This window comes from Prunus mume, linkage group LG3 (assembly GCF_029339155.1).
Source record: "Prunus mume cultivar Tortuosa linkage group LG3, ASM2933915v1, whole genome shotgun sequence".
Classification (NCBI taxonomy): domain Eukaryota; kingdom Viridiplantae; phylum Streptophyta; class Magnoliopsida; order Rosales; family Rosaceae; genus Prunus; species Prunus mume.
In genome coordinates this window covers 18,181,091-18,204,495 of record NC_142700.1, presented here as the reverse complement: position 1 = coordinate 18,204,495, position 23,405 = coordinate 18,181,091, and the positions used below count along the sequence as shown (strand labels likewise).

General features: G+C 36.7%; 1 protein-coding gene and 2 pseudogenes across 2 annotated transcripts in view; all 3 read right to left on the bottom strand.

The window, feature by feature from the left end:
* Nucleotides 1-8,150: 8,150 nt before the first annotated feature.
* On the bottom strand, nucleotides 8,151-11,336 carry LOC103326755 (receptor-like protein 7). The gene has a single exon (XM_089047645.1). It carries the CDS (start codon nucleotides 11,297-11,299, stop codon nucleotides 8,288-8,290), a length of 3,012 nt encoding a protein of 1,003 aa, XP_088903771.1. The 5' UTR covers nucleotides 11,300-11,336; the 3' UTR covers nucleotides 8,151-8,287.
* Nucleotides 11,337-20,826: 9,490 nt separating this feature from the next.
* On the bottom strand, nucleotides 20,827-22,249 carry LOC148918970 (putative receptor-like protein kinase At5g24010 pseudogene; annotated as a pseudogene).
* A 202-nt stretch (nucleotides 22,250-22,451) lies between these two features.
* Nucleotides 22,452-23,405, bottom strand: part of LOC148918969 (protein TORNADO 1 pseudogene) — a 3,248-nt pseudogene continuing 2,294 nt past the window's right edge. The window contains exon 3 of the transcript XR_016125334.1: nucleotides 22,452-22,667. The product of XR_016125334.1 is annotated as a protein TORNADO 1 pseudogene (transcript). The remainder of the gene's footprint in view (nucleotides 22,668-23,405) is intronic.

Genomic DNA, 23,405 nt, shown 5'->3' with positions numbered 1-23,405 from the left:
TGTGGGTGTCAAAGGACTACGATTTTGCTCATAGAAGTTTCCTTTTGACAGTTGGGATGTTTTACGGTCCTCTCATGTGGGTTTACTATTTGGGGTTTCTACGGTCCTCTCATGTGGGTGTTGGAGGTCTTTGTGCTAGTTTTCAGTTTTAAATTTTTTTCTTTTATTGTAATGTTCCAAAGTGACCTGAAAGGGACTCTCTTGTTAGTCTATGAGATGTGTGGTAGTCTTTCATCTTCTGAGGTTTGTCCCATGAGGTTGTCCTAGGAAGGTTTTAATGAGGCCACTTTATCATGTCCCTTGTTTTAGACAAAACTAGCTGCATTAAGCGGAGCAAAACAACCCAGTAAGCAAAACATCATCAAACTAAGGAAAAACTAATCCACCACAAATCAGCCACCACAAGCCAACCACTAACAGAGCAGCACCAAAGCAAGGGAAACATAACAAAGAGACTGGAAAGAGGTGGTGCGAGCACCTGAGCAGTAGCTCTACACAAATTCCACGATGTTTGCGATTTCTCGCTTTGCTGGATCGATGTCTGAGTAACAATCAGCCCGAGAATCTCCATCTCTACTAAAGTCGTATACACCAATACACCTAGAGGAGGAAGGCAGGAACCGATCGAAGGACAGCCATGGGACAACACTGAAAGGATTGGAATTGGGGAGATATGGGGGAGTAAAACGGAAATGAGGCATATAGGCCCTAGAAAAGAGGCATAAAGCCCCAGCAACGAGCATGAAAGCTCCAACGCATCACCAACTCCTCACAATAAGAGAGTTTCGGACCTGAACCTCAAGAGAGAAACAAACCAGGGTTGGTAGGGAAGGGGAGGGGACAAGGCCTCCTCCCTTTCAAAGAGATTAAACTGTGCGAAAAGTTGGGAGATGGCTAGCTTCTAGGTTTTGGAGAGAAGATAGGAATTAAATCCATCTAGAATAGGGAATTTGTTCTCCTAATGTGATTAGGATTTGACTTTTGATGCATTTCCTTTGACCAGACCAAACGCCACCAATCCCAACAAAAATAGCTAACTTATAATTGAATTAACACAATATTTTGGTGCCTCATAACTGCCCAAGTTCGTTCAAAAGCTTGCTTTCCAAGAATGGTAACTTGTGATGCTAAGTTGTCAAAACTCGCGCATAATGTCAGCACTAACCCACTGGTATTAAAACTGATGTAACTTCCCGTAGAAAACTCAAAAGCATGAACCGTAAAATTCTCCAGAAACTAGACTTCCTGAGCCTTCCAAGCATATAAAGCACATTATCTTGTTCTTCCTGAGCACATAAAGTTAAATCTGTAAAGTTGACCCATCTGCACAGGCAGTTTCACGAGTTCCAAATTTCTGCCTTCTTTGCTCTTTTTCATCATATTTTTCTCTTTTTAGCTCCAACTGAAATTTTGGGACGATTTCCTATAAAACTCACACTAAATACATCAAAACAACCAATTTCACGTAAGAAACTAATGCAAATCATAGGAATAGGGTATAAAAAATAAGCACAAATATGGAGTTATTAGTGGGTAAGCTGGATATACAACTTGAAGATTGGGTGATGGTGGATTGTTCTACCTCCTTAGGGATACGATCCTATACAATATTCTCTTACCTGGTTGAGTCTGATGGGAAATTCTTATTGGCACTTTATCATCGCGATCGTGGCTAAGGTTATTGGCATATTTACCAGCTTGATTCATCACGAAAAGATTGGACTAGAGTTAAAACTTTGGGAAAGAGAGTACTGTTTTTGAGGCATATCGTCCTCAATTGCCAGTCTAGCAATCGGGGTGGCGAGTGAATTTGCAAACATGATATTTTGGCGCAACTATGATGGTTGTTACGATTCTTATACTTGCAAAACAGAAGGAGAATGGAGAGGTAATCAAAGATTTTATCCTTTTGATAGCATAGCAAACGTAGATGTTGAACCTTTTGAATTTTTGTATGATGATATTCAGTTGTTGTTTTTATTGTATTTATATGGCCACAGTCAATTGTCTATCTTAAGTTGATTCATATATTAATATTCTTAGTACCATTCACGAACTTAACTTATCATACTATTGATTTTATGTTTTTTTATTATATTTTTTATTTAAAAATTCTGGGATTGTATTCATAATTTACCCAAAAAATACACTAGCAGCAAAGGGCCAAAATGCTACTAGCCAAAAATTATGGGATTTTATGTATGCTATTTCGTACTTTCGTACTCTTTTTTATACAAGAAACAACACATTTTGAGACGCTTTCTTAGCCTTTAGGGGCATGTTTGGGAGGCCTCACTAGACAGGACAACCTTAAATAGTACTTCAAACCCACATTTGGCAGGTAAGGCCATCTCCAATGCAAGGACTCAAACCCAAATTATCCCCCAAAATCTTTCCCAACTCAACAAAATGAAGGACCCAAAATTTGGGAATACCCAAATTTGGACCCAAATATGGGTCCAAGTATTGCCTGGACCCCATGCTGAGGTGGCAGAGCCCATGTGCTTCAAAATTGGTGAGACCTCACTGGTGACATTTTCGATGGGTTTTGGCTGTGGCTAAAGCCATATGTTAGCACCACAAGCTAGAGCCGTTGGGCTTTCTTTCCTTTAAAAAAAAAAAAAATCAAATAGTATTGCTGGGGCCCACACGCATTGTGTTTCCAGCTCAAATAGCCATTGGATTTCAAAGAATCTGTTTTTTTTTTATTTTAACAATTCTAATAGTAACTTTAATTGTTTCAATCCTCATTTTGTGTTTTTAATTATGTTGTGTGTGTTTTTTTTTATGTGGTGTGTTTTTTTTATGTTGTGTGTTTTTTTATGTTGTGTGTTTACTTTTGGAATAAAATTAAATTTATGAAATTTCAATTTTTTTTAGGTCAAATTGTTTAAAAATTTAAATTATGATGTTATTTAAAAAGATTAAATGAAGAAAAGTTATCCCTAAAAAAAAAATTAGACTTAAACAATTCTTAAACAATTTAATAAAGTTGCGGACCTAAAATTTGAGTCCGTAGGGTTGGGAGAAAAAACAATTTGAGTCTGGATAAAACCCAAATAGTCACTTTTTAAAGGGAAAAATTTGAGTTTAGCCCTTCATGAGTTGGAGAAGGCCTAAGGGTACTAACTTAAATGAGCTTATATAGCCCAACAGTACAAAAATTGGCTCGCTCGCTCTTCCAATATAGCGAGCTTGAAACACGGTTCGCACAATAGCGAGCTCACTAAACAAAACATGCGAGTCCAACGCGATACAGTTTCTTCTTCTTCTTCTTCACTTAGACAAGAGTCTAGGCAATGGACGCCAAGTCCTCCACTTCCGAGCCCAAGTTCAACGAAAAATCTTGAAACCCAGTAATCGCGTTGAGATCTTGCTGCTGCTAATGGTCGCCGAATGCCAAGCTCTGGTCGTACATGTGGGTCAGGGACGATGAGGCTTGGGTCTCTGTTTGGCTATCAGAATAGCGCACGGTGTCGGCCTGAGCTCGGAAGGCAACGACCATGGGCTCCAACTTTGGGGGGCCTCAAATAGAAGCCATGATTCATTAAATTGACGCAATAGTTGAAGCAGCCATGGCAGATGCAGAGAGTGGAGAAGATGATGGTGAGCCATGAGATTGAGTTGAATCGTTCATCATATGAACAAATTGAGTAATGAAAAGTGATTAGGAAGAAAATTAGAGAAAGAATTGATGAAATTTGTGAGAGAATCACAACTGAAGAGTTTTTGGCAGGGAAGAAAATTTGAGAAAAAGGCAAAAATGAGGGAAGGATCAAAAGTCGTGAGGAAGAAGAGAACAGGAAGAAAGGAAAAAAAAAAACGGGCTGGGAAGGAAAGGTAGAAGAAAAGGAGGAAAAGGAGAAAAAAGATAAAAAATGAAGAAGAGATAAGACCATCTCCAATTGGGGCTAAACTCAAATTTTCACCCTCCAAAATACAACTATTCATGTATTTTCAGGACTCAAATTTTTTTTCCTCCAACCTTGTAGACTCATAATTTGAGTCCGCAACTTTATTAAATTGTTTAAGAATGATTAACCCATAAATTTTGTTTCTTGTTAATTTTTCTTGACATTATTTTTGTTTCAACACTCGTGATTTAATTTTCTAAACATTTTAACCTAAAAAAAATAAAATTCCAAAACATAATTGAATTTCACTTAAAAAATAAAAATAAGTACAATACCATACGTATGCCCGGAATAATTCGAACTCTTCATTGAATTATGTAAGTGTGTTTAAATTATCTAAGCATTTTTAAATAAACGACAATCATTAAATTTTGCCGTTGAGATTGCTTAAAATTAATCATGATTATTGATTACAAATATAGTTGTTGGAATATTTAAAATAAAACAAAAAAAAAAAAAACAGCAATATCAGATTTTTGGCACAAAGTTGCTTCAAACAGTGAACCAAACTGCCTAAGAACCATGCAAAGACATGGGCTTTAGTCAAAAAAATAATTAAAAAGCAGATTTTGGGCCCACAAAATTATCAGTCCAGGCAAAAAAGGGACTGAATTCCACCCAAGATTTGAGATTTCTCAAATTTCCACCCCCCAAAATACATGGGTTGGAGATGGTATTTGGAAGCTAAACTCAAAATTTGAGTTTCCACCCCAAGGGTTGGAGATGGTCTAAGATAGTTTAGCTTTTAAAAAATATTAAAATTTATTTGTTTTATTATTATTTATTTTTAGGTCAAAATCCTTAATTAAAAGTAAATATCAAATATTAAAATACATATTAGAATTTTATTTATTTATAATTAAATTTTATTATTAAAATAATTATTTTTTACTTCGACATAACTCCAAACATAGGTCTTCACTATTTTCACAATCCAGCTTCTTAGTCCAACGCAGCACCAAACATAGGTCAGATACTTAATCCAATTTAGTATAATCCGAGTTAATTCAAGACAGTCTCAGGATTTAGTTTAGTTCATGACAGTCCGCCATACCAAACGACCTCTAGATGTACAACAATCCAACTCTTGAAATGTATTTGTCAAAAACTGATTTCACTATTTTATTAATAGCATTAACTCTTGCATATAAAACGAGACAGTCTTCTCTTTTGTACTCATCCCCACTGTTCTCTTTCTTTTCAAACTCTATCTCCTCACTCTTTCTCTTCTTCTGAACTTTTGATTCAATAAATAAAGCTATGATTATGAACAAATCAAAGTACCAAATATTGGCGAATGAAGGTTGGTTGAGTTGGTAAGGATCATTCTTTTCGCTATCAAGGCCTAAGTTCGTGTCCTGTTGGCGACAATTCCTCTTGGTGGGTAATTTGTAAAAACCAAAAAAAGGGGGAAGACCTCCTTTGTAAGTCCTTTTTTTGGTATGTCTTGGCCCCGAGATGGGTAGCCTCCCTTCCCCCTAAATTTTGTTCACCAAAAAAAAAAAAGTACCAGATATTGAAAGGTGAACAAAATGATAAGAATTTCAGCACTTACTTCTCCCTTCCTCTCTTTCACCTCTTTCCTGTTTGAACTAGGCATGTAGTTTTTATTTGATTATATTTTTCATGATCATGACAAAGTTTCAGTGGTTAGCTGGCAATCATCCCTTAATTGAATTAAAGAGAACTTTCTACGTGAGACCATATCGCATATGACTTCAATCAAAATAGAGAGAAACTCTGTTACTAATTTTTTAGATAAATAATATTTTTCAAAATTTGTTACAGTCTCATTAGCAAGTTCAATTGTCACGTCCCCATTTTTTATTTGGACAAAAATTCAATGGATGTCCAAAGACCAGTTTGAGTGCAAAATAGAAATCCTCTTCCTCTAGAAATGTACTGCAAAATCCCAATGTTAATTTTCCATTTCTCTTGGCCACAACGTGGTAGACTTTTTAGCCGAACACACAACCTTTGTTTAGTTACAATGGTGAGCTCTTTCTTTTGGGGTGCAATGGCGGGCTTAAAGCCTATAATGTACAGAAGAACCTAGCTCTATGTTGAAGCATAAAATTGAATAAAACGTCCCCACTCGAACCTTATGGAAAATGTACCGAAACTAGGAAAAAAAATATATCTTAGCCAGAAAAGAATCTTTTCCTTGATTGCCAAGGTAGAAATCCACCTGGAATTTTTTTTCACGAATAATTATAAATAATAGTAAGAAACGGAGTTTTTCAACCCCTTGAAAATCACTTGGTAAAGCAAAAAAGATCTGCACTTATCCACGACGTTTGATGTAAGTTCCATGTCAAAAACTTCACAAAGTACAACATATAACAAGTGTTCGTTTGACATTACTTATTTTGAGTTATAATCATTTTCTTTCACAGTTTTGAATATCCATACCTTTTGGTTAAAGAGAAAAAACCTGCTTTTTGGAGGAAATCGCTGCCACATACAGCAGTTTGGAGAAGTGGGTAACCGGTGTGGGTTAATGAATATTTTTATAATACCTATACTATCCTTGCGTCTCTTTACAATTTACGTCACATATCCATTCATTCCATTCAATCTTTAATTCACCCATTCTAGTCTGTCCACTTCTTTTTTTTCCTCTGAACTCGTTTATCATTTCCCTCTTGAATTATTAAATAAATAAATACCTTTTTCAAGTATGCTTTGTACCTTTTTTTTGTTGCTGTAATTATTCTTGATGTTTAATTTTTTTTTTTTCTGAATTTTCTTGACTTTCTCCTCTGAATCGTTTTCTGGGGCATTTGGGTGAATGATATATGATTTGGAACATGGTACTTCAAAGATAAAAATAGTTTAGAGCATTCAAGGACAAATATTTAACTTTCAACATAATATCTTGTTTATTTTATGATCGAAACAATTTTTTGGGTGTGATGGTTAAGAAATATATTTGTCAAAAGCCAGGTGGAGTGCTAAACGGCTAGAAAAGGTGGCTAACTCATATCCACCTGAAGTGCTATATCAGACGTGTAAATAACGTCTTGTGAACCAGCGACAATTTTGACAGCAAGAAACAAAGACGTTATTTCAATTATTGAGAGTTTTTTAATGAATAGGCCCCGCCTGCTGTGTATACAAGTGACGTTTTCAACCTTGCATATGGTTTTCTCTTACCATATTTTCATTGTTTTTCATTATTCTTTAATAAAATAATAATTTTATTTAACGGTTCAGGTGGAATAAGAAGTTGTCCATAATGTTAAATTACCACATAGGCCGTCAAATACAAATTTGATGTTTTTTATTTGACATATCCCTTTGAGATGCTCTTAGAAACTTAATTTTGTACTAACATCAATTTTAGTATCCAGTTTACCAAACGTCAAACTATTTTCATTCACAGCTGATTTCTCTTGCAGCAAATCTGAAATTGATTATATTTACTACATAGCAATGCCAAACTGGCTCTAAGTGATGGATACTACTTGCCTCTATCTGTATTGAGATATTCCTCCTTCCTGTAAATCACAATTTGACACATATGCAAAAATAATTCATTAAAAACACAAAAATAAAAACTTATGAACACATGTCACACTGCTATTGGTAGGAATTTAGGAGTTTCTACTTACATGGTAAGGAGTGAAAGTATTTTCCATATGTGATTTTACTAATAATAACATCAAGACCTCTTGTATAAACCTCACACCTTCCGAACTATATGTAAGTGATTAAGAGCAGTTAACTTCGCTTGTATAAAAGAAAAAGTGAAACTATGAAGACCAAAAATGCAGTTTGTCCTTTTCATTTTGGACTGAAACTTTTTCATGTTTTTATTTTTATGTTGATCTCGTTTATGTTTATGGCCATCTAGATAACACAACATCGAATAATTTATCATCACATGCAGAGTAAACATCATCTTACATTGTGGACCATTGAAACTTTCATTTCGACCTAACCAACATATACTATAGGGAGCGTTGTTTTTTGGGGCGTTCATTGTGAACTTCAGCATTGTCAATTATATGGTCATAGTCTCCAACAACCAAAAATATATTGTAAACGAATTTGTATATTACTACTTGCATGCTATTTACTCTACTGATTTAACAATATTCTTTTCCCCTCATTTTACTTTCTGGAATGAGACGATTTATGGGAGTATATAAAATAGTTGAGGTAAATTACGTGTGTACTGATTGAATTGATTTGTCAACTTGACAAATCACAAGATGCATAAGCAATTGCCACTTTGACAAAAGTAAAGAGGATCCTCTTTTGGAATTCATGCATATTTATTAGCGCTTTGACATAATACAATATTCATAAGAAATGAAAATGATATGCAATATGAAAATATATAAACTAGTACTTTTGGAATAGTTTCTTCAAGCACGTCGTTGTGTGATTTCCACAGTTCTACGATATTGCTTTCTTCCTACCACTTTCACAAGCCAATTTGGTTTTCCATTAGAGAGTACAAGATATCCAACAGATATTCCAATTACCACCCCAGATGCATACCCCATCAACACTACCTTCCAATCAAAACCATTCCCGTGCTCCAAATCACCCTCTTGTCTGAATGACGATGGTGGTGATTGATGTGCACCACATGTTTTAGAAAGTGGCAATCCACACAATCCTGTATTTCCACTATATGAATCATTTTCAAATGTATCAAATTGCTTGCCATGAGGTATGGGCCCCACAAGTTGATTTTTTGAAACATTGAACTTTGATAGTGACGTCAAATTTGCCAATTGCCCTGGAATATCACCAACAAGTTTGTTTGAAGACAGATCTAACCATTCAAGATTGCTCATTTCGCCAAATGATGGTGGAATTGTACCTGTAAGCTCATTATGAGAAAGGTTAAGCCCCTTCAATGATTTAAGCTTACTGATTACACTTGAAATCTCTCCTTTGAAAGTGTTGTTTGAGAAATCAATAGTTGTGAAGAACGTCAGGATCTTCTCCATTTCAAATTCAATGCCTTTAATTGTCACTGCCACAGTATCCTGATAGTAGCCCTCTCCCATATATTTCAGTCCATGTTCTTGCGAGTTTATCATGGCCGTCAAATGTTCAAAATATTTAGTTGGCAAGAGACCGCTAAATCGATTGTTGGAGAGGTCTATGATATGCAATTTTTGGAATGGAAACTTAGTTTTTGGAATGCATATTTCACCATAGAATTTGTTAGACCTCAAGATAAGAACCTGCAACTTCGGAAGAGATTCCAGCCAATTTGGGAATGTGTCTTCAATTTTGTTGTTTCCAAGGTCTAGAACTTCCAACTCTCTACATGTGAGCAAAGTTGGCGGCAACGACCCTTCCAACTGATTTCCATAAAGATTAAGATTTCTCAAAATGTTTCCCTTAGAAAAGGTGTCAGGAATCACTCCATGAAATTTATTATTCCGTAGATCCAAAACAAAGAGGCTCTGACTGAAGTTCCCTATGCATTGATGAATTTTGCCACTCAATTTATTGTTAGACAAATCAAGGATTTGAAGCATACTGAGGCTGCAGATCGTTGGAGGCATCTCTCCAGTGAATTGATTGTTTGATATGAAAAAGTAATATGTGGAAGGTGGTGGAATTGGAAGCTCTCCTTGGAGGGAATTGTTGCGAAGGTCAAGATAAATAAGATTTTTCCACCGAAGCTGTCCTACAGTGCCAGTCAAGGAGTTGTGAGAAAGATCCAAATACCTCAATGAATCTTTCCCCAAATCCAACCACCATTTGGGAATGTCGGCTTGGATTCGGCTGTGGGAAAGGTATAACCTCTCCAAATTTTGTGAGATTCTTAGAACGTATGGGAACTCACTTATGTTACAAGACGACAAATCTAGTAACCGAAGTTGAGGCCAGGTGTTGTTATTCAAATGGTTGAAGCTCACGGATAGATGATTAAAGGAAAGATTGAGCGCACAGAGACTTCGGAGTTTGGAAAACTTTTCAAACTCCAAATTTCCACCCAAGTTATTGGATGATAGATCAAGCCATCTAAGGTTCACGAGTTCATAGATTGATCTTGGAATCACGCCATCCAGCTTGTTAGCACTTAAACTAAGCCGTGACAAAGAACGAGATTGGAACTCAATGATATTACCGCTAAGTTGGTTAATTCCGAGGTCTAACCACTCCAATGATGGCAAACTACCTAACCAAGATGGTATTGTTCCGTTGAGTTGGTTCCCATATAAATTGAGTTCGGTTAAGTGTCGAGGAATAGGACCCACCAGTTGTTGTTTTGAAAAATCATATAAAGAAGAGATCAATGTCGAGTTGCTATCAACTTTTGGAAACTGACCGACATAATTGTTGCCACTAAGTTCCAAGTAAGTGAGTGTCTCAAGATTTAAAAGCGACCAAGGGATTTGGCCACCAAAATTGTTGCCACTAAGGTCCAACTGCATGATTTGTGTGAGGTTACCAAGAAATGCAAGATAGGATCCTACAAAACTGCAATTCCTTAGATACAAATCCCTCAAAGACTTGAAATTTCTTGTCAGATGATGCCAGTCCACTGAGATTCTAGTAGAAGATAGGTGCAACGTTTCGAGTGGACTGCTCCAGTTAGACTTGGGGAAATAACCTATGAGGTTATAGTTATTACCTAAATCTACGAGTCGAAGATTTGGGCGGTGGAAAATGCTTTCTGGAAATTTTCCTTGCAAGTAGCAATCAAAGAGTCTGAGAGTTGTCAGAGAAGAAGAGAGATTCTTGAAGGAATCAGGTAGAACTGATGACATATCAACAAAGTCCAAATCAAGCTCCCTAAGATTGGTTAGGTTTTGAACAATTCTGTTCAAGCTAAGAGTATCTAGTATCATATTTGAAAAAAAAAATTGCGAGAGATTAAGCGAAACCAAGTTGGAAAGGTGGGAAATTTCGGAAGGGATTGGGCCACTGAAATTGGAGCGAGAGAGGTCAAGGTGAGTCATACCTACAAAGCCGCCAAATTTGGACCAAATTGGGGAAAAGCTGAAATCATTATAAGAGAGGTCTAGCCTCTTAAGATGGCCAAGAGAGAATAAGCTGCTATTGGAATGGATATTGCCTTGAAGCCTACCAAAACTAAGGTTGAGACCGACCACATGACCAGTCATATTTTCACAAGTGATTCCACTCCATGTGCAACAATCCTTGTCTTTCCGCCAAGAAATTGTCCTATTAGAATAAAGAGTTGTTTCATTAAGTAATTCAAATTCAAGAGAGGAGGTATCAATAGAAAAGGAGTTCTTGAATTGAAGCAAAGCAGAGCTATCGTCGGGATGGCATAAATGCCCTGAAGAAAGAGAAGAGGAAGAGTTAGATGATGAACAAGTAGAGTTGAATTGACAAGTAGTAGAGAGCAGGAAGAGGAGGCACAACCATGACAACCAACCCATCTTTCTTTGTAAATCTAAAGTATATAGTTATGTGATAAAATAGTTGTGAGCAATTCTATACTGGATATGTTGATATTTATAACAAGCTTAATGAATAGTAATTTATCATCTTTAAAGATAACCAAGCATCATTGTAAAGTTTGACGATAGTTGTCCCATTGTCACACAGGTGTAGGTCCCATTGTTAGCTAGCTGCTACACCAATTTGAATTGTTGATAATTGACATTATTGAGGGTGAAGTGTTTGATAATTGAAGTAGGCATTTCTGCGTGTTAAAATGGGTTCCACCTGTTACCTCCAACCTGTACTAATCAAGTTGTCGAAATATTGAACATAGGGACAAGTATGCAAAAATTGACCACCAAAATCGTTCTCGACTTACTAGTGACTTTTGCCCCCTTCTTCACACTCTCTCATTAATTCTCAGTCCCGATTTGTTGGATTACAGGGGTCCAAGAGATTTGTGATCATTCACCGTTGGATGTAAATTCAACGATTCACTCACTCTTACACTCTTTTTAAGAAACTTTTTGAACTATTGGATTAACTCCAACGGTGGGTGACCATAATCTCTGGACCCCGTGGTCCAAGAGATCGAGGTGCATTAATTCTTCTCATCCGCTTTCTGCACGGTTTTGGTTGTCCTTTCACTTTCTGTCTCTATACCCTTCAAAGATTAATTCTTTTCATCCGCTTTCTACACGGTTTTGGTTGTCCTTTCACTTTCTGCGGTTTTGGTTGTCCTTTCACTTTCTGTCTCTATACCTGCTTTCTACGCGGTTTTGGTTGTTCTTTCATTTTCTGTCTCTATACCTGCTTTCTACGAGGTTTTGGTTGTCCTTTCACTTTCTGTCTCTATACATGCTTTCTACACGGTTTTGGTTGTCCTATCCTTCAGCATTAATTCTTTTCATCTGCTTTCTACACGGTTTTGGTTGTCCTTTCACTTTCTGCGGTTTTGGTTGTCCTTTCACTTTCTGCGGTTTTGGTTGTCCTTTCACTTTCTGCGGTTTTGGTTGTCCTTTCACTTTCTGCGGTTTTGGTTGTCCTTTCACTTTCTGTCTCTATACCTGCTTTCTACGCGGTTTTGGTTGTTCTTTCACTTTCTGTCTCTATACCTGCTTTCTACGAGGTTTTGGTTGTCCTTTCACTTTCTGTCTCTATACATGCTTTCTACACGGTTTTGGTTGTCCTATCCTTCAGCATTAATTCTTTTCATCTGCCTTCTGCACGGTTTTGGTTGTCCTTTCACTTTCTGTCTCTATACCCTTCAGCATTAATTCTTTTCATCTGCTTTCTGCACGGTTTTGGTTGTCCTTTCACTTTCTGTCTCTATACCCTTTAGCATTAATTCTTTTCATCTGCTTTCTGCACGGTTTTGGTTGTCCTTTCATTTTCTATCTCTATACCCTTCACCATTAATTCTTTTCATCTGCTTTCTACACGGTTTTGGTTTTCCTACCCTTCAGCAGTAATTATTTTCGTATGCTTTATGCACGGTTTTGCTTGTCCTTTCACTTTCTGTCTCTATACCCTTCAGCCTTTGGTAGGCCTTGCCTTTGGTCCAATCTCTGAATAAACTTTCAGAGCAAATTCATAAAGTTAAAAAAGAAAAGGGACCAACTTTTACGTCATGAAAAGCATTGCACGCCCCTTTGTATTCGCAATTTGGATTCAAAACATAAAAAAGGACTGCATCCTAAGAATGGCCATTGTCTATATATAAAAATTATTTTTGTATCACTTTTATACTAGTTTTGGTGTTTCTACTTCTTGGATTTTGTAAACAAACAGGTCATTAATGTCCAAATAAAAGAATGAGTGTTTGTCTAAACAATAGGTCAGTAAAAGAATGAGTGTTTTTGTAATATGATTAATTGTGGTCTAGAGATGTAGTAATTATTTAATTACAAAATTAGTGAAATACCCAATTCAAGACATGAAACTATAAATATACCCTACACTATTTAAAACATATAAACACACCCAAAATATACCCAAAACTGACAGCTGTTACATTTTTTAGTTTAATTACTTAAATGAAATATCTTTATTACCCATTTAGTATTAAATTAGTTTTTTTGAAAAATTTGGGCCCTCTCTCTCTCCTCTCTCTCTCTCTCTCTCTCTCGTCTTTCTCCCTTCGCAGAAACCAAGCCTAGGCCAACGGTCTTGGTGCTTCGTCCACACCAGCGATGACGATCGGAAAGGATTGGTCAAGGTCGACGATCAAGTCTGGGCTAAAGCCCAGCCATATCAGCCATTTACGACGCCGCTGCGAGCTCAAAATGGTCTATGGATTTCAAGTTTTCCGACGCCGCTTCCGGCGACTACCGCTGTTGTTTCCGTCAATCGATGTATGAAACTTTATCTAATTTTCGTGCTCAAGCTGTTTATGTATGTGGTTAGGATAGATTTTGGAGTTTTGGAAATTAATAAATACACCCTAGTTTGACCGACGACTTTGGCAGTGTTCCGGATTGCTCCGACCACTTTTTGGTCGGGTCCAAGACAAAAAATTACTCCCCTTGTTAGTCTGAATATGTTGGTATAGGTATTGTAAGGACTTTTTTTGATTTTATTGTAGTTTGATTTGGATGATTTCATGTTCGATTAATTAAATTGCTAATTAAGTTTTCATAATTTTTGCAGTTTTGGAGTTTAAATTTGAAATGTAGATCCAATTCTTCTTGATTTTTTTATATGTTTATTTTTGTTATTGTCGATTTGGAGATAAGCTATTGGATTTTCTAATTTCATTCTAATTTGTATTAGATATTCGTTTGAGTTTTAAATTGTGATTTTAATTTCTTTTGGTTTATAATTTGGATTGATTTCAAATTCAATTTGGTTGTGGATTTGCTTTTTGTGTTTTGGTTTGAGCTGTGTTACAGATTTGTGATATTTGATTATGTTATCATATTAATTTTGAATCTGAGTATATTCGTGTTTTTTCTGTTTATGCACTATTGGTTTTTGAGTCGTCTATAATTTGTTGTTAGGTAGTGTTATTACCTTATATTAGAACTTTACAGACATGCATTAGAAATAGGATTTCATAGAAAACAAGCAGTGTTATTACCTTATACTGGAACTTTACAGTGGTAGACATGCATTAGAAATATGATTTTATATGAAACTAGCAATGTTATTATCCTATACCGGAACTTTACAAGGGGTAGACATGCATTAGAAATAGGATTTCAGAGGAATCTAGCAGTGTTATTACCCTATACTGAAACTTTACAAAGGGTATACATGCATTAGAAATAGAATTTCAGATGAATCTAGCAGTGTTATTACCCTATATTGGAACTTTACAAGGGTTAGACATGCATTAGAAATAGGATTTCAGATGAATCTAGCAGTGTTATTACCCTATAATGGAACTTTACAAGGGGTAGACATGCATTAGAAATAAGATTTCAGAAGAATCTAGTAGTGTTATTACCCTATATTGGAACTTTACAATGGTATAAATGCATTAGAAATAGAATTTCTTAGGAAAAAAGAAGTGTTATTACCCTGTACTGGAACTTTATAGTAGTAGACATGCATTCAAAATAGGATTTCATTGGAAACAAACAGTATTATTACCCTATACTGGAACTTTACGGTGGTAGACATGCATTCCAAATAGGATTTTAGAGGAAACAATCAGTATTATTACCCTATACTGGAACTTTACAGCCATTAATCAACATGAAAGTAAACTAGCAGTGTTAAGAATGAGTATATGACTAAATATCTCTTTCTTTTTTGAGTTGCTGAAAACTGACTACTTTATAGTCATATGCAGTTAGTCCAATAGTGAAAATCCAATATAGTTTCAAAATTTTGTATTGGATTTGAATATAAAATACTGTTATTACCATAGACTGGAACTTTACAGCAATTAATCAACATTACAATAAAGGTTTGGTTTTTAAATGTCTTACCTTTGAAGCCTTTTCTTGTTGAAATTGTTCTCTGAAATTTTATCTTTGTTTTGTAGGTGGAGGTTAGTGTGTGGTGTTGATTTTTGAAAGTAGATCAAGCTTGGTGGTTGTTATGGAGTTTCAGTTTGCATAAATGATGAAGACGGTGAAATGAAGAGATGTTTTGCTGAGATGGTTTAATGAAGATGCGTGCTTGAAGTTACTGTTTTCGAGACAGTTTTGTGTTGTAATAAAATGTTTTGGACTTTTTGTAACCAAAAAAAACAAAAAAAAAGTTTGGGCTTTTTATAAAATTGGATTGGGCTTGTTTTGGGTGTTTTTTGAGTTTTTTTCTGTTAGGCATCGCGTGGCGCCTGTAATTTATAAGAACTTCAACACCAATTTCTTATATAGTAAATGAATTTTCAGGTGTATTTCTAAAGTGCATTCCATGTGGGGTTTTTTTATAATTTCAGCTCCTATTTTGGGTATATTAGTGAAGCTCCCTTATTTAATCCCAAAGCCTCCTTAGGCTACAGCCTACTGTAGCCCATAGGGTAGTTTCGCCCTTGATTGTGCCTCATAAAGTGTTACAGCATGACTAAGGAAACAACAGAAGTCTAGCCAGTGTAACGATTGGGTGTCCCATTGTCACACAGGTGTAGGTCCATATGTTTGCTAGCTTCTACACCAATTTGAAGTGCTAACAATTGACATTGAGGATGAAGGCCTGCTACACAAATGTTAGCTCGCATTTTTTTTTTTTTTTTTGTGGTAATGTGTTCATTTAATTGGAAAAATTTTGCACCATGTCTTTGACTTTTGGCTGTCTTTGGTGTTGGTAAATAGGCATTTCCGTATGTTAAAATGGGCACCTTAATTGCTAATCTGGGTTCCACTTGTTACCTACAACATGTACTAATCAAGTTGTCCAAACTAATATTGCATATTGAAGAAGCCAGGAACGAGGGAGTGCAGAAATACAGAGCACAGAAATACAATTGCTATGACAAATACAATAGAAAAAAAGAAAAAAAGAAAAACATTGTTATCAGTATAGCACCAGAAATTAAAAACTGAGAACCTCAATGCGCCTACAATACTGATCAACAAAGGAGTGCTGCTATAGCAGATTTTTGTCTTTGTCTATGAATAATTCTAAACGTGTCTTCCTCAGCTTGAAAGCTCTTCAAGCTCTGCATGAGTCACCTCATCTACATCCGAGTAGATTCATACAACTTGAGTGTGTGTATATCACAACACGACATCAAAGCAATACAAAAGAGATTCGCTTCGCTTTGTTCATTTTAAATAGAAAGCCCAAATTGATGGGGATATTCTAAAGCAACTTTATTAACAGGACAGATCTAACTAAGAGGTGTATCCAATTCATACTTATAAAATTTTTTTTTAAGCGAGTGACTTTCATAGAGTTGACAAATTCTTAAATACTTTCATAGAGTTGATAAGAGTCATTAGTATATTGGCAAGACTTTTGCTCTTAACAATTAGCCTTGAAAATATGCAAAAGTCATTCATTTAATAAGTTTTTTAAAAGTCATTAACTTTTTGGATACCACTAAACTTTTAATACTTTTTAAATGTCACAAGTAGATACCACCAAACTTTTAAATACCTTTTAAAAGTCACAATTGAATACAACTAAACTTTTAAGGAAAATACTTGTCTCCTTCCCTAGAAGTAGGAACTCCAACTTTCCTACTAATCACAGTTTATCATTTGTGCTGACATTCTTCGTTTCGTATTTTTGATGAATTAATTTTGCATAAGATAAACATCCGAAAACCCCCCTGGACTATATCGACTATCGAAATGTCCCCCATGGATTATTTTTTCAGCCAATTTAGCCTTCTTATTAAAAGAAATCACCAATTTCACCCCTGCCGTTAGTTTTTCCCTAATTCCATCCAAATGCCCGTCAAAAACACCACATGAAAGGCACGTGAGGCATCTGATGAGGGTAGTATCGCCATTCTATATCCTCAGCCCTTAGCCCCCTTTTATTCGAATGAAGCCTTCGTTTAAGATATGGAGATTCGACAGAAACCATCCCTTCTTCACAGAACCCACCCTTGATGACAGAACCCAACCTTATTTGCAAGCATTCCGACCTTCTCACATCGCTGATGTTCATCAATTTCACGAAGAAGAGAAGAAATTGCAGTTGAAGATATGATGCATAGGAACAAACGTGCAGCTTCTACCGAATCAAGTTCGACCACTTTTATTACGGAGGATGATATGGTGCATATATGCCGTTGTGGATTTGAGGCTGAAACCATTGTTTGTTGGTCTGATGAAAATGCAGGGAGGAGGTTATATGTGTGTTGTAGAGAGAAGTATGGTGGTGGCTGTTGTTGGATGGCTTGGAAGGACCCAAAAATGTCTGAGCAGGCCAAACATGTCATATGTCGATTGTTGAGACGAATCAACCATTAGAAGAGAAAAGAGTTAAAGACAAGAAGATTGTGCAAGAGCTAAGAGACAGAGAGAAAAAATTTCGAAGGCTGCTGCTGAGTTGTTTGGTTGTGATTCTGTTGTTGTTTGTTTTATTACTTAGCTTTTCATTTGGTTAAAGTAGGTTAGGTTTTGATTTGGTTCAATGTAGGTTAGTTGATTTGGTTGAATGTAGTGGCTTTTTGTGCCTTCTTTTGGCTTAACGAATGCAGTGGCATTTGGTTGAATGTAGTGGCCTTTTATGCCTTGTTTTGGCTTAACCAATGCAATGACATTTGGATTTGGTTCAATGTACATTTTGAGGTTAAATGTAGATTGCACAGTTTCTGGATGAAGTTTGAAGTTTGGACCAAATCTGAATTTAGCACAACTTCATAGAATTGTCTTTTAAGCTTGTTTAAATTGGATACTTGCATGCATAGCACAAGCCAAAGCAAAATACTCATAAACTGCAAACATAGTACAACAAAAGCAAAGGAAAGACACTAATCCAAAATTACAACAGAAACATAATTCACTCAAAAAAGCCATCTGTTCAAAATATACATTCCAACCCAACCTAAATACATCCAAATTCCATCCAAAATAACCATCAATTCAAAATACAGTGGGGGAACTTCTACTACAAAATATACATTCCAACCTTGCTTAATCATCCAAAATCCATCCAAAAAGAGCCATCTGTTCAAAATACACACACCTACTAGCCCATGTATTAAAAATTACATTCCAAAATCCATCCTAATCCATCAATGTATTTTACCTCCATGACCTTGCCCTTTTTGCGCGCAGGGGATTTGAAACTTTTTCCTTGTGGCCTGGAAGTGTTTTGAGTGACATTGCTTGAACCTGCTTGTGAAGCTAAATTGCAAGGAGCTGATTGTGTAGCAGCATTGGTCCTACTTGATTGGGTAGCAATATTGGTTGGAGCTATTTGGCTTGCAGTGGCTGCAGTCCTTGTCAACCCTCCTCTATTTGCCTACAAATGAAATTAATCACAATTAAAACAATTGAAATGAATCACAATTAATCACAATTTCACATCATTTACCTGTTCTTCTTTAGATTGATGGACTGAGTTGTTCCTCTTCCTCTTCCTCTCCCTCTCCCTCTCCCTCTCCCTCTGCTTCTGCCTCTTCCCATATTGCTATCTGCCATTCCACAATTAGTAGTATTATGGCCTTCTCCTCCACAGACTGAGCAATGGGTTACAATTACAAATCTCCTAAGCTTAGTGGCAACCTTTGGGATCTCATCAACAGGTCTAGTTCTTGCCATCTTTGGCCTACCATTCTATTTGTGATACAGTGGGGGTTTAATTGGTCTATGCCCTGATTTCCTCCATAATTGTTGTCTTGGCATTGGTGAAATGTAATTGCTATAAGCCTTATCATAAGCTTTTCTCTTATACACCTCATTCACATAAGTCATTAGGCTCATTTGTTGCCTTGATATAGCAGCCATGCCATGGCAACATGGGATGCCACAGAGATCCCATTTTCTACAAGAGCATGAGTGAGTATTTAGATCAACTGCATATTGCCCGCCAAACATATGAGTGACTTGAAACCTGTTTCCACCTGCATTCTGTGCAATGCATGAGCCACTCTCTTTCAAATTCTTCTCAATAATCTGAAATATCCATGGAGACAATTGCTCACCTTTTCATGGATTGTCCTTACTCCCTTAGTACTTGGAATTACTTACCTGCCTGTGATGGGATTAACTGCTCCTCTATCAATTTTGAAGAATGGCTCTTAAAAAATTTACAGTCCAAAAAGAAAGTGTACCACGGTTTGCCTTGGCATCTGGTTTTCACTAATTTTTTGTGGTTTATCTGGAAATGGAGGTGCAAAGGTATTTTTGATCATGAGTTTGTGATGCCTGTTGAACCACATCAAATTATCCTCCATTATGCTTTGGAGTGGTATACTACTGTGCTGCCTAACTCTACCATCTCCACTCAATCTTTGATTCTCCTGCATTGGAACCCCTAGCTCTGGAACCTGCAAGATTAATACTGATGGGAGTAGAAGCCCTATTTCTGGTTCCATTGGTGCTGGTGGGCTTCTAAGAGATGCTACTGGGGAGTGGATCAAGGGCTTCTCTGTGAACTTAGGTAATGGCTCTGTCCTTGAGGCTGAATTATGGGGTTTTCTATGGGGGCTTACTCTGGCCTGGAACTCTGGCTATCGTAATGTTGAGGTGGAAAGTGACTCTGGTGATGTTGTTTCCTTGCTTAATAGCCCAACCATTCCCACTCATCCTCTTTTAAGCATCATATGTTGTTGCAAGTCAAAGATCAACAAGGATTGGCGTTGCTCTATTAGTCATATCTACCGTGAGCAGAATGTTGATGCTGATACTTTTGTCTGCAAGGAGCATCGATTTTGGTCTTGGGATTCACCTCTTCGAGACGGATCCTGACTTCTTGAAGGATATTTTGTTTGCTGATGCCATGGGTGTGTCCAGGCATCGTTTTGTTGCTGCCTAGGTGTTGCTGTGCTGGGCTCGTTGCCCCCCATGTTACCAAAATAATAATAATAATAACTTGGTAAAGCAAAGGATCTGAAGCATACATTTGAGGTATTCTTTGGTCAAAACAAGCCCTGACCCTCCACATACCCAATACCATATTATACACTAAAATAAATCATTAATTGGAAAAAAAAAACAAAAAAAAAAAAAAACTCATTTGCTCATACATGAATTCATAAAATCTAGAAAACTTACTATTCATTTGCTGAATCCAGACGGTTTAGAAGATGCTAAATTAGAGACTGGTCTGACCTAGTGCGGTCGGTCCCAATTTGGTAGATTTGCTTATTCGGATCGATTTTGGTCAAAAATTCCACCCCCAACTCCCTTATTATATATACCAGTAATTTTATGCATGTTATTTAGTGATTTAATAAAATAAAATAAAAATTCATTTCCCTATATTTCATTCTTGTTTTTTGTTTTTGGGTTATTTGCAGTAATGGTCCCTCAACTATACCCGTAGTTAAAATTTGGTCACTCAATTCAATTATTAGTTGCAAAGGTCACTCAAGTGGGTGTTTTGTTGCACCATTAGTCCTTCCGTCAAGTCTGTGACTTTTTCTGTTAAAAATGAGGGTAAATTCGAAAATTCATCCACAACCCTTGACCTTGGGGATTGAAGCATTTGTGTTGTGAATCACTCTGGCAGAGTTATACACATTATCAGGGCCAACTTCTTGACTAGCCCCTCCATCCTGATACTTGATTCGGCCACCAAAATACACCCTTTTCGACCCTGAATTCGGTTCCAAATACTCATCATCAGTAACCCAAGTCCTCCATAAAGAATCATTAAACGGGATCACTTTAGAACCCCCCACATTGACCCCATGCACAACTTGAAGCGCTTGCTTAGCTAACCCATTAAAATCCTCAACTTTATTAGAACTCACAAACTTTGCCATATCAACAACAAGGTCCTTAGGCGCAGATATAACCTCAATCACATTCACAAACTCAAAGTTTGGTTTTTTAGAAGGAACAAACTCAATTACAAGCTTTCCAGTACTAACCCAAATCAAGAACTCCATAACCATGGGGTTTCTACACCCCCGGCTCTAAAGTCGGCCAAAGCCACAAACCCATTAACCAAGACATGAAATTGAGTGTTGTTCCAATCGAATTTCAAAGAATTAAAGGTATGAAAATGGAGGCGTACCATGTGGGTCCCTTCGTCCCGAATCTGGAACTTGTACTTGGAAGGTTGCCTGAAAGCCTTAGCTGTGTTGTGGATTTGGGGCGAATTGGGAGGTGGGTTTTCATTTCTGAGTGTGATTGAGTGGGTAGAGGAGGATAGAGACGAGTCGCGGTTGGCCGAGTTGGGAACGAATAGGCGATTGTCGATGGTGGAGCCCACAGTGGACCTGCAGTCGATGAGGAAGTTGTCTACGGGGGAGAAGGAGTGAGAGGGCTGAAAAATGAATTTCCGAATTTACTCTCATTTTTGACAGAAAATTTAACTGAGTTTGACAAAGGGACTAATAGTGCAACAAAACACCTACTTAAGTGACCTCTGCAACAAATAATTGAATTGAGTGACCAAACTGTAATTACGGGTATAGTTGAGGGGCCATTGCTACGAATAACCCTTTGTTTTTTGTAATGAAACGATTTATAGGAGTATATAACACAGGCAAATTGCGTGTAATGATTGAAATGATTTGTCAGTGTTGTGCTTAACAAATTACAAGATGCACCATAAATTACTCCACTTTGACAAAACTAAAGAGGATCCTCTTTTGGAATTCATGAATATTATTGGCACTTCAACATTATATAATATGAAAATACATACTTTTGGAACGGTTTCTTCAAACACGCCGTTGTGTGATTTTATGCCATTGCTTTCTTTCAACCACTTTCACAAGCCAATCTGATGTTTCATTAGAAAGTTCAAGATATTCCACTGAGATTCCAATTACCACCCCAGATGCATACCCCCATCAACACTACCTTCCAATCAAATGCACTCCCATGCTCCAAATCATCTTCTTGTTGTAATGATGATGGCATTGATTGATATGGAATACATGTTTTTGCAACTTGAAATCCACACAATTCGACATTTCCACTATACGAATCATTTTCCAATGTATCAAATTGCCTGCCATGAGGTGTGGGTCAGACAAGTTGGTTTTCTAAAACGTTGAACTTTTCAAGTGATGTCAAATTTGCCAATTATGTTGGAATATCACAAGCCTGTTTGATGAAAGATCTAACATTCAAGATTGCTCAAATCACCAAATGAGGGTGGAATTATACCTGTAAGCTCATTATGAGAAAAGTTAAGCCCCTTCAATAACTTAAGCCTACCGTTTACGTTTGGAATCTCTCCTCTGAAAGTGTTGTTTGAGAAATCAATAGTTGTGAAGAAAGTTTGGATCTTAAGCAGTTCAATTTTGAAGCCTTTAATTGCCACTACTACAGTGTCCTGATAATAGTAGTCTCCCATATATTTCAATTTCTATTCTTATAATTTTATCATGGCCTTCAAATGTTTAAAATATTTGGTTGGCAAAGGACCACTAAACTGACTGTGGGAGAGGTTCATGATATGCAATTTTTGGAATGGAAGCTTAGTTTTTGGATTGCCTATTTCACCGTGGAATTGGTTGGTCTTCAAGATAAGAACTTGCAACTTTGGAAGAAATTAGCCAATTTGGGAATGTGTCATGAATTTTGTTTTTACCAAGGTCTAGAACTTCCAACTCTCTACATGTGAGCAAAGATGATGGTAACGGCCCTTCCAAATGATTTCCATTAAGATCAAGATTTCTCAAAACATTTCTCATAGAAAATGTCTTAGGAATCACACCATGAAATTTATTCTTCTGTAGATCCAAAACGGAGAGGCTCTTACTGAAGCTCCTTGTGCATTAATGAATTTTACCACTCATTATTATTGGACAAATCAAGGATTTGAAGGATACTACTCAAGCTGCAAATGGCTGGAGGCATCTCTCTAGTGAATTGATTGTTTGATATGGAAAAGAAATATGTGGAAGGTGTTGGAATTGGAAGCTCTATTGTTGTGAAGGTTAAGATAATTGAATTTTTTTTCCAACGAAGATGTCCTACAGTGCCAGTGAAAAAGTTGTGAGAAAGATTCAAATACGTCAATGAGGGGGAGTGTTGGCAAGGCTTGTTAGGGAAGTCTCTAACCTAGAAA